The following is a 15,574-nucleotide window of genomic DNA, read 5'->3' as shown; positions in this document are numbered from 1 at the left end:
AATGAAATACATCAAACCTCGCAACTGATACACACATTACTATAATAACTTGTTTTTCCACCAAACCTTTTAACAGAACCTCTAATGACAAGCAGAATCTTCTCACCCTAAGGTCATACCCTTTCATTCTTTCTGTCTGTTCCCTTAATTGGACACACAGCAATGGTGAAATGGCCAGAGGACAGTGGGAGAAGACAGAGGGCAGCTTATTCATCTGTCTCTGAATAACTGTTGAGAATTCACTAGAAGTGAACAGTCCCAGCTTTAGCTTTCTTATGAGCGAAGAAAGGAGGGAGGAGAAAAGAAGATGAGAAAAGACAGGGAGACCACTGTTCAGGGTCACTCCAGTGGCAACTGAGACTGGATGTTTCCATTCCTATGTTTCAGGATTTATTATGATTACACCAAACTAAGCTTTCTCAGTTCTAAAAGCTTGAGGCTAGGAAATACACTCTAATGCTTAAATGTAGAAATGGATGTGTGGCTGCCATTTCTAAAAGAAACAATCTTCATGACTCTTTTAAGGAGAATTAATATATGGGGGATATAGCATTGTGCAGGTCCTTGGAGGTAAAAATCTGAGGAAGTTCAAATCAGATTTTCAGGTTCTGGCCCAGCGAACTTACACAGGGTCTGAAATTTAAAGAGCCCTTACAATGAAGCCAGCGGGATCTAACTCAGTAAAGGGATGGCATTTGGGCTTCATTCCACCAAAGTCAATGACTCATGAAACTCCCCACTAACATAAAGCTGAAAATGACAGCCCTGAGACAAGTTTAGCCATAAACAAGCTGTATAGGGTTTGTAAGTGGCAGGTGTCCGTCCTTAAGGCAGTATGGGCAAACAGCTCTTTATGTTCCTCCAGGAAAACCAAAGTCATCCTCCCATACCTTCTAGGCAAGGGGTAAATGTGTCCTGATCCTTGAGGAAATAAGCTTTTCTCCTTCAAGATGATTTAGTTTTCAGAAAAGATGGACATATCAAGTCCCCATTAGAGTCTAAATAACCCCCATGCACAATGCTGTCTCAAGCAGTACTGAAAACCCAGACAATGTCAGGGTGTCTGAATAGGATGTTTAAATAACTTGGGAAAATGAAATTATAGGAAGGACTAGTTTATTACAGTCCTTCCTATAATTCATTTATAGGATATAGTCCTTCCTATATTCCTATTTATTATAGGAATACCTAGTTTATTACAGTATCTTTTAGGTGATTAACTTTCTCCCTCAATTATCCGTGAGATTTTATTCAAGCACATAGTATTTTGCAAAGGGAGAAGTATGGGCATTCAGCCCTTCCCTCATTCGGGATTAGCACAGTGGCCTTTCCTTTTGGAACAAATGGTGGTCATTCTGCATCACCCTTAGGATGTTTCAAAATGTCTCAAGGTTATTGAAGAGGAAAATTAATTTAAATAAGACCTCTTTGTCCATGATATATCCCAATTCGAAGAAAAGTAGAGATCTGATTTGCTAGTTTTCAATGCCCTTTATTTCCACATATGAGAAATTAACATGGATTTGTCCTGTCAGGAATAAAACTGGAGAACTGAAACAGGACCCACAATTGGCTTTGTTCTCATCTGACACTCACAGGCTGTCCTGGAAGCTCCAGGGCTCTTAATACATTAAAAAAAAAAAAAAAAAAAAAAAGGAAGCATCCAGACAATTGAAAGGCAAAAGAAAAAAGTAGGAGGGAAAGTATATTGCCAAATTTGTTGGCCACAAAAAATTAAGGTAGCACTTTTCGGGCAAAAAGTATGGAACTCAGCATGTTTATAAAGTCCTGTGTCCTTTCCTTCGGGTGCTCCATCCCAGCTTTATTTCACTTGAAGGCACTAGAGGGCAATCAGCACAGGTTACATTTTGGTAATGTAACCGGCTGGCTTTACCCTGAAAGCTGCTTTGCTGTCTGTTGAATGCCCAGTGAGGTGACATTTATACATGAGCCCTAATTTGTTTGGCTCAGTGGATAGAGCGTTGGCCTGCAAATATATATAAAATTTGTACATGAAAACTTGATGAATAAATCACATGCTTATGGTGTGTCCAGTTACTACCATATGCAATACATGTGTTTTTCTTTTCTATTTGCATTTTAAAAAACCAGAGAGAGGATTGGTTTTGGTCATTTAAGAGAGGCTTTCATTAAATGAGACAATTAGGATGATAGCAGGGATATTAAGATTTTTTTTTTCATTATGACTATGTCTCAATTCCCTATTTGGTACTATACAGTAGGATTATGCATTATTCTTATAACGATGTTTCCCAATTGATTATAGGCAGCTAAGCTTAGTTTTCACTTTTTTATACTGCCAGCCTACTCAAAAAATATACTTTTTAATATTAAAAATAGTTGTCTTAATATACATGGCAATAGTTTATAGAACATAAACAAATTTGCTGCACTCATATTACAGGTGCAAGTGCTCCCTTCTACTTGAAAGTGTGAAGTGAGATCCTAAACTCTGAATGAAATTATGGCGTGTACTAGTTGTGAGGTATCTTTGATGCTAAGGATGGAATGCTACAGCTCAAATGTGGTCCCCTTCTATATTTTATTTTATTTTTAAATATATTTTATTGATTTTCCACAGAGAGCTAGAAACATCAATGAGAGAGAAACACCAATCAGCTGCCTCCTGCTCACTCCCTACCAGGGATGTGCCCACAACCAATATACATGCCCTTGACCAGAATCAAACCTGGGATCCTTCAGTCTGCAGACCAATGCTCTATCCACTGAGCCAAACCAGTTTCGGCTCCTTCTGTATTTTAGCAGGAAAATCATTCTCAGTCACAAGAACAGTTCACAGCTTGTGAATAGGTTTATTGGTCCCCTGGTAATATGGTTCTGAATAGCAGCTAAAATAAAAGCTTTGTTATCTGGAACTTGAGCAAAAGTCCAGCTATAAGTGTAATGTGCCCTGGGTAGCTCTTCAGAGCTTCAGACCTGTGCCTTCCTCCATTGCTGTTATCTGACCTCTATTAACTGACTGAGGATATGGAGTTACCGTTTCCCAAGACACCTGCATTTGAATCACAGCTTTGGAGACCTAAAGAAAGGGTGGTATCTCTAAATTCACAGTGAATGAACACCTAGTGATTTTTCCTTTTTATAAAATCAGCCCTCTTACAGTAGTATATAAAGACCTAACATACCATCTCATGGTTCCTCCAAGCTTCCCCTCCTGTTTTTACCCAAAGAACAAAACAGAAGTAGTAGTAAATATTTCCAAAAATCCTAAAAACTAATCTAATTTTCATGATTAATCTAACCTAATTTCCACGATTTAGTGCCTTTTGGAAACTGAGATTCCATATAAAAATTCAGTTTGTGGCCCCCACAGACAGGTTAGTGAAATTATTAAGGTCAAGATTTGTGTTCCTAATTCTGCCCTGGTTTTTAAATTAAGTATGGGATTTTAACTGGGGTTCAAGGATTAGGGTGGGGAAGTCTCAGACAGATGAAATTAATCATGGTAATAAAACAACCTCCCAGGAACTCAAGTGAATAGAACATATGTAAGCTAGCAAAGAAAATTAAACTTAATCAACTATTACTATTCAGTGAACTTAGGTAAATACCTCTATTAAAGCTGTCTTAGCGTGTGCTTTTTTAGCTGTTTTATTTCAGGGAGGGTTCCAGGGGAAAATATAAAGTCACTGAATCCATAGGGCTTAGGACAAGTGAATAGAACTGAGGACACAGAATATACAAAGGAAATTCCTAAAATTTACAGAGTATATAATCTTATAGCATACAGCTATAAGGACATCACCGAAAAAGAAAATCTTATTTTTCAAAATTACCCCAGTCAGTCAGAATTTGAAAATTCTAAGATAAAAGGTTCCCCAAATTTCGCTACATACAACAGAACAATTTGAAACATCTAAAATGAAAACAGCATTTACTTCTTTAAACATTTTTCAAAGAAAAAAGTAAGTTTTACTTAGAGGCATTCAACCTAAATTTCAGGACTACTGTTTTTGTTAAATGTTATTTCATTTCAAACAAACAAAGATATTCAGGGAATATTTTAAATTGACTATTGCTATGAATTCCCTTTTCTAATATTAACAATGTTCTCTGAATTGCATGTGCATTTATTTGCTGGTGTCCAAATGCACCAGTATAATTAGGAAGCGAAATGGATCACATATATTTGGGTCAGCATAATTTTAAAAGGGTGGTATGAAGATGACCAAATGAATATATGGTATACTAATTTTCAAAAAGCCATAGTGCATTTGCACATAAGCAAGCAGTAAAATATTTCAGATGTCTGAGGAATAGCCTATTGCATTGGGATTTTAGGGTTTTCTATATATTAATTATACTGGCATAGATAGGTAAATGTAGTTTAATAGGATGTCTGTTTATCGCAAAGCTAATTAAATCATTTTTAATAAGGTTGATATGCTCCTATATGTATCAACTAAAAATTAAGTAGAATGTGAGATTTGTGTATGTTATGCTGAGCAAGCAACCTTATATAAATTCAGAGAATAAATCTGAACGTGCTTTGGGGAACACATTTTATTGCTTCAATATGTTCAGAGACCTATGCCAAATGAGAGTTATATTTCTGTCCCTTTGGATCACGTAGCTTCCTTTAGCCCTGGGTGCCTTTTTTACATATCAGGACATTTGCAGGACTTTTCAGAATCAAGTGGCTGATGGGAGTCATTCTCCACTCCAGTCCCTCTCCAGCTAGGCAGGTGTATGTATAACACCTTCCCTCTCACCCCCACAGATTTATGATTTTTTTTTTAAATGTTGTGTTGGGACAAATATTCATTACAACCTCCCACACATGGTCTGTGTGCCTCTTCTATAGTTTCTTACTGTGTTCTTATGCCCAGGTCTTCCTCGCTAGTCTTGGAATGTCTAAGATCTGGCGCAGTTACTGAGGATAAAGGGGACAGAGTACTTGAGGCAGAACATGTGGCTCTGGGGTTCTGCAATGTTGGCCCTCTAGGTTACAGTGACCAGATTTTAACATTGGTAAAGCGGGACATCATTGACCGGGGGAGGGGGGTGTTCTTGATTAAAAATTTGGTCTATATGGAGCAACAAAAATTTTCATAGAACGCAAAAATAGTATTGTAATATATTTTTTTAAATTTCAACATAAGTACAATTTACCAATATAATAAATAAATAAATAATTATGTTGAGTTGTAAGTGTACTTTCAAGGTGGCTCTAGATTTTTGCCGCACTATAAAATATAAATAATACCAGTACTGTCTGATAAATTCAAGAAAATTTATGTATTTATGAAGTAAATTACCTACCTAAATTATCTGAATAGCTGATTTGTAATGACATCACTTGTTTAACTAGCTTACTAGCACGCAGTATGATGTGTATCGTCTGAGAGACAGTTACAAAATGTTTTCGTCGTTGCCAATCCCAAAAAATGCCATTGTTCATTAAGTCCAAGCAATGGTGGTCGAATTTTAACAACTGATCAACAATGGGAACTTTGATAAGCAGTTCTCAATAATCAGTTCTCAACAATTATTTGTTATTATTAAAGTTTAACATTATAAAATTAATAAAAACAATATAAAACTCATATCCTGGCTAAATAGCCACATGGCCACCGAAAGCCGTATATTCCTTCCTGTTCTCCCGCCGTCCCCTAGCTTGTCGTGCATTCTTTCCAAAAATTGGGACTTTTTTAAAAAGCAGCGGGATGCGGGACAAACTGTTAAAAATCAGGACTTCTGGTCACCTTACTCTAGGTGCTTCTTTCCAAATGCAGCACCAAAAAAGTTTAGTCTAATCCTCCTCGGACAGTAACTACCTCTGGAGACCCAGGTTGGGTTTTTAGTACAACGTGGGGGGCAAGGGTCCACCATCTGCTGTCTATAGAATATGTTTTACATGTTTTTAAATGATGGGGGCGGGGTGGGGGGGGAGGAGGTTTGCAGGGGAGAATTAAAGAAAAGTAATAGTGTGGCATAGGAAAACTATATAACAGTCACATTTGAGTACTCTAAAATCTTACAAGAACACAGCCATGCTCATTCATTTATGTATTGTCTGTGGTTGCTTTGATGTTACTGTAGAGACACGAGACCTCTTCAGTCAGAAATATTTATCTATCCCTTTACAGAAATATTTCTGAACCCTTGCAGTAAAATAAAGTATACCTGGGGTTACTGGAATCATAGGAATTCCAAAAGTCACTCCCTTAGGACTATAGTCTATTATTGGTAAATAGCAAATATAGAATATAAACCCGCAAGAGGACAAGTAATCTGTGCTTCTATTGATGTGTTTGCTAGAATTGTTGTTTTTGTTTTTAAAATGACAATGGAGAGGATAAAGAACTGTTTACCCATGCCAGGAATAAGTGTATGTTCTGTGGTCTTCACTCTCATATGTTACACAGGAAAAAGATGGTTACACAGCCCATGCAGAGCCTACTCAGACCTACTCTCTCAGTTTACCACTTTCTCAGCTATTCTAGTTTGTACACCCTGCCTAAATATTGGTTGGGGTGTGTCAATTTATGTCTAGACCTGGTGATATAACTTTTCCCACAAACAGTCCACATGACTAGGAAGAAGTGACAGTATTCAAAAGAATGTGTTTTTTTGTTTTGTTTTGTTTTTTTAATAAAAGAAACTAGAATCCTTCAACTACCCAAGTGAGGTTAAGGTTGTTTTGCCATCTCTTATTTTAATGTAAAAATAAATAATAGTTGATTCTAGGGCCCTTGGGATGGGGCGGGGGGGAGGGGGGGGGTTGGAGGAGGAGATAAGTAGAAAAAGACACTAGAGAACATTTTAAGCTGGCCTTCTCCCTTTCCTAATTAAAGATTCAGAAGTAGTAATAAGTATATAGAGTACCCTGATATTTATACTATTTGGCAATCAAACAGTCCCTTAAGACCTTTGAATAAAATAGCACTTTATTCACTCAAAAGTACCATGTATTGCTTGTGAATGGTAATGTGCCCTTAAAAAGCTTGTCTTTTCTTCCAAGTGTTCTTCACTGTATGAGTCTACTTATTTTGTGATTATATACTGAATGTGGTGATAAAAAGTAGTGCCAACCTCAATATAGGCAATTCTTGGTTGACTCTAGAAATTCTTTTTCAACTCATCAGAATTTTACCAGAGGTGACATTTCTATCCCTTTTGTAAAAAGTACCCATGAAAAACTGTGACCTTTAATACTTTGTGTTGCCTTAGTCTTTATCATAGCAGTGTTATAATAAAAAAGGTTACCATTTTGTTTTTCACCAAAGATCCCATCATCTAAGAAAAAGCTCGTGCCAATCACTCAGTTGATGGATATTGAATAAACGTCTGTCACAGTATTATGATAAGTGCTATTGCAGAATCAGAAAATTACTGCTTATGATCCTTCCCCTTAAGTTGTCTGTATTCACACTGGAAAGGCCAACCTCATACACAGGAAATATATTAACCACTTTATTCACATGACAATTTAAGCACAAGCATAGAAAGAGTACAGAGAAGAAATAAATCACTTTGAGCAAAGAGGAGATGAAAATTGAAACAGGTTATTGGAGTGTAGGATCTGATAAACGGGAGTAAAGAGAGAAAGTGGAGATTTCTAGTGAACAAACTATCATACATTGAATGAAAGCAAGAAGCGAAGTATTACCTAAGTCAGCATTAAAGGCTGAAAGGACAAAAAGAGTATTGAGTAAAAATACACACATGTTGCCTGAGCTAGGTTGAGACAAACTAAGGAATACACTGAACATAAGTAGAGGAGATACAATAATGGAAGAAATAGAATGCAGGGTATATTAGAGTTTGGAGAGATATCAAGTTTTTGTTGTGATTCAAGCTATACATGATAGAGCACAAGTTAAATGTAAGTACTATAAATGGAGAAGGTTGAAGCTGATGAGTATGTTAAAAAGAAACAAACAACATAAATGGAAGAGTCAAAAATAAATGCCTTAGTGTGAAAAAGAACAATAGTTGTAATTACTGAGATAGGAGGCATGGAAATTAAATATATATATTTTTTTGATGAGGATAATGAGGAGAGATCTAATTGGAGTAATTTCAAGGCCATTTAGATATTTGTAACTGCCTCACATAATCTGTAAGACTGGAGGTGCTGCTCTAGACACTATCCACGTAGAGTGGTAACTAATCCACTTAGTACATGAGCCTACTGAGGAGGGAAAGAAGAAATCAAAGATTAAAAATTCAGATGCCCATATGTTAACCAAGGGAGAGATAAAGAGGAACCAGCTTATTTTGAAAATATAGAAATGAGTTACAGCATCACATAAGCTAATTAAATTGAGACTTTTAAGGGGGTTAATCAGGGAGAAATACACACATCCAGAACTCAAGGAAGATGACGACTAAGTAAAGAATTGGAGGATAAGAAGGCCATTGGTAATATCCCAAAGTATAATTTCAGTTCAGTGCTGGGATACAAACTAGAATTCCTCATCACCTGCCTCAAGAGCTTTGTACTTCTATTATAATAATATCCATTACAATTCTTTTATAACTTTCTTATAGTGGTTTCTATTGGTTCCTTTATTTCTATGTTCATTTTTGTTCTGTAATTCTTTTTATTTAACTCTGTCTAGGAATTTATCTTATTTTGCTACACAAAGTAGCCCATCTGCTGTCATTTTGAACCTGTGGGAAGCTCGGCATCAGCATGATGGTGACCTTGACTCCCTGGCCTGTGCCCTTGAAGAGATTGGGAGGACACACACGAAACTCTCAAACATTACGGAATCCCAGCTTGATGAAGCCGACTTCAACTACAGCAGGCAAAATGGACTCTAGTCCACTTCCTTTCAAGAGACAGAGTGACGGTCAGCTTCAGGACACATGCTTTAAAATGGAAGAAGGAGGCAGCTTTCTGCCAGTGGTATTTGGGGAAATCAGCCTTCATTTATAACCAGTGAGAATCTCTGGTTGAAGAAACTGAATTTAATATAGGTAAAATATATTAGTAGGCAAAAGTATAAGCTCTCTTAAACAAAAGAGGGCTCTACTGTCCGCCGAATCCATACTTAGGTTAACACTTGATGAACTTCTCAGATTTAAGATGGTAAAGGATAAAAGTAAGGGCATAACTAGACTGAAGTAATTGGCAAAAGATGAGCTACAATAAAGGCAGAGAATAAGTGCATGTTTTGAAACAGGTTTTTAATGATGTGCCCCCAAAGGACCAGCTGATTCTGGTACTAGATTATTAAGGTATTTCTACTACCTGGCATCTGTGATGTTGGCAATCATAGTAAAACTGGCTTTCAGAACTGAAACAGGGTTACCAACCCATTTCTATGACTTGAACAACATCAAGGAGGGCATTTAGAGTTTAGAACCTGAGTACATCACACCAGCACCCACCTATCCTAGCCACTTACCTATCCTAGCCACTAAATGGAAACAAGATCTAGAGGTAAGACAGACCACAAAAGAGTTCTAGATGTATACCCCACCTTCACTTTCTTCAAATCTACCCAGATTTTCCTTCCTTACCCATTATAGTGGAGGAGGGGTTTCAAGCAGCATAGACTTTTCAATGCAGAAATTTCCTTCTCCTAACTCAACAAAGAGGACTATCTCTATTCCCAGCTAAGCCATTCAAATTGCAGAATGTTAGTAGTACAAAGATTATGACATGGATTTGGAGACAAGAGAGGTTAAATTAGACTCAAGGAAACATGAACTGCAGATGCAGCAGTCCTCAAGCTGTAATTCTAGGATGCAGGTCTTTATCCACTTCCCTAACATCATTATTCTACAGGGATAAGGGGGTTTTACTGTTCTTTCCAATCTAGTTCTTGACATTTTTCTAGCCTTTTGGGACTGTGTTATCGCCACATCTCTCCATAGGGCTATATTCCCCCTCCTTTTGCCTCCTGGGAAATTAGCAGACAGCCTTTGCTCTAAATGACATCTGAATAAATAGACCTCTACCACAATGTCCTAGAAACCACATGCATTGTTCAGGGAGCCTTCAAGCTCTGATAACTTGATCTCACCGAGTATGCTTTCTCTATAAGACCATTAACATGCTGCTTTATGATACCGTGGAAAATTGAAATCCACAGATAATTCATGACCCCCATTGTCACGCTTTACTCCATCTTTGATCCTATTTAATGGTTTTTGACAAGATGTCAGGGTAGACTAAAGCTGAAACACTCTGCTCCTGCTCATCTTCTGGTGGATGTGTTAATTAGCTGTCCACAACCAAGGTCCTAGATTAACCACAAGGCTGATCAGTTACCTAGAGGTTGACTACATAGAAATAAAATAAAAAGTCAGGAAATGGGGGAGGTGGGGAGTACCTGGCATTGGTGATATGAGCAATTTTTTTTAACAATGTTTTTGTAGATCCCATGTTTTATAAAAAATTAAAAAAAATGTGGTGAATCTCCACGTAAGGGAAAAAGACCTAAAGATAAGGTGAATTTATGATACTATGAGTAAGGGGCTGGAGAACCCTTGAAGGTATTGGCCATTTCTTTAACTAATGTGTGGTATATAGGGTATGGTTCCCTATATCTGCTAGAAGCCTCTGCTACGTGAAATTCAAAAGCATCTTGCTTTTCTCAGGAACCAAAGGCATATTACATAGAACAAACAAATTCTCTTAGAATGATCAAGCATATTTTCAACATACCATATCGAGATCACAAGACATCATTTTGCTAGTATGCTCAACTTGTTTATTCCTTCTAGGGAACAACAGAGAGAAAGCATGAACGTATAAATCATTTGACATCCCTGATATAATTTCTGAGAGAAAGAAGTGGAAATATATGGTCAATCACCCAAAGTAAACTTGAGATTAATTGGCATGGGTGATATGCAGAAAGAACCCGCATTAACTGTTAAATAATTAGTAGAAGACACATTATAAATATTATGTTAATATCCCTCTTGGAGGATTTTTGTTTTTAACCATCCTACCCTTTTTTCCTCTTCCCTTCTAATTGGCTTTATAATTGTTTTATCTATTCTGTGAATCCACACAGATCCTTTTTAGATTTTTGATAAATTTCTTATACTTAAAGAAAAAAAAACAGATAAAAAACTTTAATGCTTTCCCTAGGATCTATCTAGTTTATTTTTAGAGGTTGTTATCAATCCCTAAATGTTTGGGATTTCCTCCATGCACTTTTTTTCTTTTTATTTAGGTTTTATAAATGCATTTCACCATCATATCATATTGAGTAACATTTGAAGCAGTTTACAATGATTCACCTCTGATTTCAGCCCAAGATTCAAATCCATATTACAGCCCATTTTGTTCCCTCCTTACATTTCTCTTAATTCTGCTAGGATCCCACATATGACTTCTATAGAAATGCATAAAATTCTGTGCCCATTTCATGCCAAGATTTTTTGAATCCTATTTTACAACAGAATTCCAAAAAGAACCCAGGCTTGTGAGATTTACAAACTAAAGTGTGTGGGTGGGTGTGGCAGGGGAGCATAGAATTACAGAACAGGTGGACTGAACTGACAGACAGTGGGTACTCACTGTGACCCAAACAAATTCCCCCTCTTGAAAGAGATTTACTTGTCATTCCAAGCCCTTACTTTAGAAGTGTTACTATCCTAATGTGAAATCAATCAAGAAATTAAAAGTGCCCTTTAATACTTGGGAGGCTAAAATTTTTTACAAAATAGCCTACTTAATGCCAAGTCTTTTGGTCCTCAAATGTATTTACGTCTAATAATCATGTTTTAAACTTGACTTAAAATCATGCCACCAAAATGGAACACTTCACAGCTTCACCAGACTGCAGCACTATCAAGTTAATTTACGATTTTTACAACATTGCTTGTGCAGTCTTTGTAGTTTACACTAAAACCCTTTAAGACAAAAAAAAAAAAAAAAAAAAAAAAGGAAGCTCACTATGGATTTAAATGCAAACTTTATTTACTGATGCAGAAAGTCTCGTAAAACTCAGATGCATTCTCACAAAAATTTTACTGGCCTTTTTGTAACACATGAATAGGAATTGACACAGTTCTCTTTAAAGAGGGGACGATTTCTCTCTTTTTTATTATTTTTTCATCTTCAAGTGTGTTATCCTTTGCCATGTCCCTCTGTTTTTCTGTTTTGTTTTGTATTGCTTTTTAGATGACTTTGAGAGGGGATATTAAGTTAGGTGATTAAAATGGGGTTCTTTTTGGATTAAAAGTTTTGGATATATTGCAACGAATTTCCTTCAAAAAATTAGTTGCAATAAATCCAGAAATTCTCAACATCAAGATTTGATAAACAAAGTTAGAATGTTATAATGGCATAATTAGTTTTGGATAGTATTCTCCACTTGCCAAACTTCTGGCAAATCCACCTGTGAATTTCAAAAATGTCATAAAATCTTTTGATGTGCTTTTGTCTTTTTTGCCATTTTTCTCTCGAATTTCTTAGTCCCTCTGTAAAGTGTTTAATAATATAGTTCACAGATGTGTTGAAGGTGATGTTCTCTCAGAAGTCTTTGTTCCAGATCTGTGAAGGTCCCAGGAACCATGAAGGAGCTGAGAAATGTGCTTCTCTGGCCCATTGTGTGGCAGTTTTCATTCATGTTCCTCATGAAACATTGCAAACTTCTGAATCCTTAGTAACTCCCATCGACTGGACCAGAGTCCACATCCATAGCAAATGGGAGAGCAAAATGTTGTTGGACAGATAGTGACAAAATTTTAGTAGCACTTGAGTGTTAGTGGCCATTGCTCTGTATTTGAAAATTGATGCTTTAGCCAAAAGCTGGATGACCACTGTTTCCGCAGTTTCCACTGTTTTGTCTGCATAAAATTTTCCTGAACTACACGCAAAAAAATGTATTTTGTCAAATGTCACAAAGTGAAAACGTTGCTGAGTTTAGACGTGTTGCATATTCTGTGTTTTTACTTTCCAAACTCTTTCAAAAGCTGCTGTTATAAAGCTGTTTGGCTGTATTGACAGCATGTGGTGTTTTTGCAAAAGCAGTCCTAGGAGAGCCAGTGTCTATCATAGACTCCTCACATCCCCACTCCAGGGTTGTCCACAAAAACCAAAATATCAATTTGTATACTGTAGTTTTCAAAACGCAAAAGGGGATGGAAATCAGACCTGGCCATTAGTCACTAGTGTGTAGTACTGTGATCTGAAGTAGGAAATTTAACTCAAGTAGAATAATTGTGGTTTTTGAAGCAGCTACTTTGCTTTTTCCTTTTGCTGTGAAGATCATGGATTTGGAATGTCCTCATGAAGTGGGCCTAAGAAAATAACATTAAACTTAATGTCTTAGAGCCCTTCATCTGAACCCAAAGATTAAAATAGGCAGTAAGCTTCATATTTAGGCCTAAGTTTAAAAATCTCCCAGCCCTAATATTGAATTTGTCTGGAGTATATCTTTTTTTCTTTTTCCCCCCAAAAAGTTATAGCCCTGAATTATTAAATGTTACTAAATTTGATAATGTAATTCTTTGCATGAATGGAAATGTATGTTAAATACTATTACAAAAGGCATGATTCTAATGAAAATGTCCTTTTGCCTCAAATTTGACTAAGCCCAAAACGTATTTCACTATTTCAAACATCAATACATACAAATTCCAAAATTAGACAAATGATACAATTCTCTTACTATTTGATATAGTAAGTAGAGTTTTACCTGTGATTCTATTGAATCATGATAAGGAAAGATGATCTTTGAGGGAGTTTGTAAGCACAATGTCATGCATTTGTACCCCAATACTGAAATAAAGACATTACAGTAAAAATTAGACCTAGTAATTCTAATATCCCTCCATTAGGGAGGTTTGATGATGCTAAAGGGAGCTCACCCCTCCCCAGGGGCTTAATCTAAGCCTCATCTCAATCTGAAACTCTCTCCGAGGCCCATCCTAGATTATGTCAGTCATTCCCATTCAAAATTTCTCTACAAGAAAGTGAGTAAAATTCAGTCTGTGGAAACTTTCTGGTCAGGAAAACAATCTTCTAAATTAGAATAAAGACTGACTTAAAAAGTCCCATTCTTCATAACTGATTCTAATTGTTACATGCAATCCAATAAGTGTTGACCTAGAAACATCCCAAATATAAGCAATTAAAGAAAAATTGGCATATTCTTTTGACCAAAACTAAAAAATATATATATATATGACTAATTATTTATCTCAATTTATGTATGGGAGAATTTCAAAACATTTTATTTTGTTCTGTTTATTTGGGGAAGGTGTATGGGTGGGGCGGGGGGGGGAGGTGGGGGAATGTCTTTCAAGTGATTCATACCTCAACCCCATACCACTCTCACCTTTTATTTGACATGTTCAATGCCAACAACAACAACAAAAAAAACAACAAAACTGAATACTTAATTTAACATGAGGCTGAAGGAGTGAAGCAAGCCAGAGGAGAGAGTTTGAATAAAGCATGGCCTTGGCTTCATACCACACTTTTTGTGCCTTGTATTATCAATGTAAATTCTGAATGTTGTACAGTAAATACTTGGATGGACTTCTTAGAAAAGGCTGCACTGGCTTCTTTTTCAGCACATGTACATATCTATAAATATATATACATATATATTTGGTAATGCCAAATAGCTGTGTTATATTGTATTGAACAAAATGGACGGTTTGGATGTTTTATGTAGAGTTTGCAAAAAAACAACAAAAAACAACTGGATGGTTACAGACTTTTCAAGATAAATGTACAGACGTAAATTCCTGCTTATCAGTTATTTATGAATAAAGAGTCTTTTATTGACATTTTAGGATACTCCATGAGTAGAACTCTGAAATCCCAATGAGAAACCTTTCTATGTACCTCCTGCCACTTCTGGACAAGGGCTGGAATGCCCTCCACATCAATGTACCTGTTAATACATTGGACCTAATTTCTCCTTCTGGCCTCAAGAAGGAGAGCCTCTGAGGCTATGGAAGCAAAGATGAAATTATCATTTCACATGGCCACCTCACCACAACACATACGTACACAACTTTCTTAGAATCTAGTTTTGTGGACTCTGAGATAATCCTAGCCAGACCATTACCGAGATAACCATTCACCTTATTCCTCAAAATGTGTGAGTTATTTCTACAGGCTGCAGAGAAAATGTTCTGCCTCTCCATGTTCTCACTAAGAAAATAAGTACATTTCAGATACATTTTCACTGATTCAATCTGTTAGAAATGGTTTTTAAATGCTGGACGCACCCAAGAACTCAATAGCTATGGAGCGCTGGTCAGAGCCAATTTAAACAGTATGATCTACTCAAAGATGATTTCTGATCTAGTTAAATTAGTGGGTATAAATTAAAAGATTAAAAATTGCCATAAACCAGTATTTTCCAGATCTTTTCTTACAATGTCATTTCCACAGAAAGATAACAGGATTGTTTTGTGTTTTTCTTTTAGTTTTCAAATTAAGCTTGGAAAGCTATGGAAAATGAAACACCATACTCTAAACTAGATTTCTGAAATTCTTTATTTCTATGAATCTGATATTTTTTATGGTTCTCCAAAGAGGGGACTATAGGCAACATTTCCTATACTTTTTTGATTATGTAATTTTTTTGGATCATCATGT

The 15,574-nt window shown here is 36.3% G+C and overlaps 1 protein-coding gene across 6 annotated transcripts in view; it reads left to right on the top strand.

Annotated features, from left to right (window-relative positions):
- UNC5D (unc-5 netrin receptor D) overlaps window positions 1–14,754 on the top strand; it is a 514,611-nt gene extending 499,857 nt beyond the window's left edge. For all 6 annotated transcript variants that reach the window (XM_036457169.2, XM_036457168.2, XM_036457167.2 and 3 more), the window contains one exon: window positions 8,610–14,754. In XM_036457169.2, the coding sequence (XP_036313062.2) occupies window positions 8,610–8,814 (205 nt within the window). In that variant the 3' untranslated portion in view covers window positions 8,815–14,754. The remainder of the gene's footprint in view (window positions 1–8,609) is intronic.
- Window positions 14,755–15,574: the final 820 nt, after the last annotated feature.

Source organism: Pipistrellus kuhlii, unplaced genomic scaffold (genome assembly GCF_014108245.1).
Source record: "Pipistrellus kuhlii isolate mPipKuh1 unplaced genomic scaffold, mPipKuh1.p scaffold_m20_p_3, whole genome shotgun sequence".
NCBI classification, from domain to species: Eukaryota; Metazoa; Chordata; class Mammalia; order Chiroptera; family Vespertilionidae; genus Pipistrellus; species Pipistrellus kuhlii.
The sequence above is the reverse complement of the archived record's forward strand: the minus strand, read 5'-3'. Positions and strand labels throughout refer to the sequence as shown.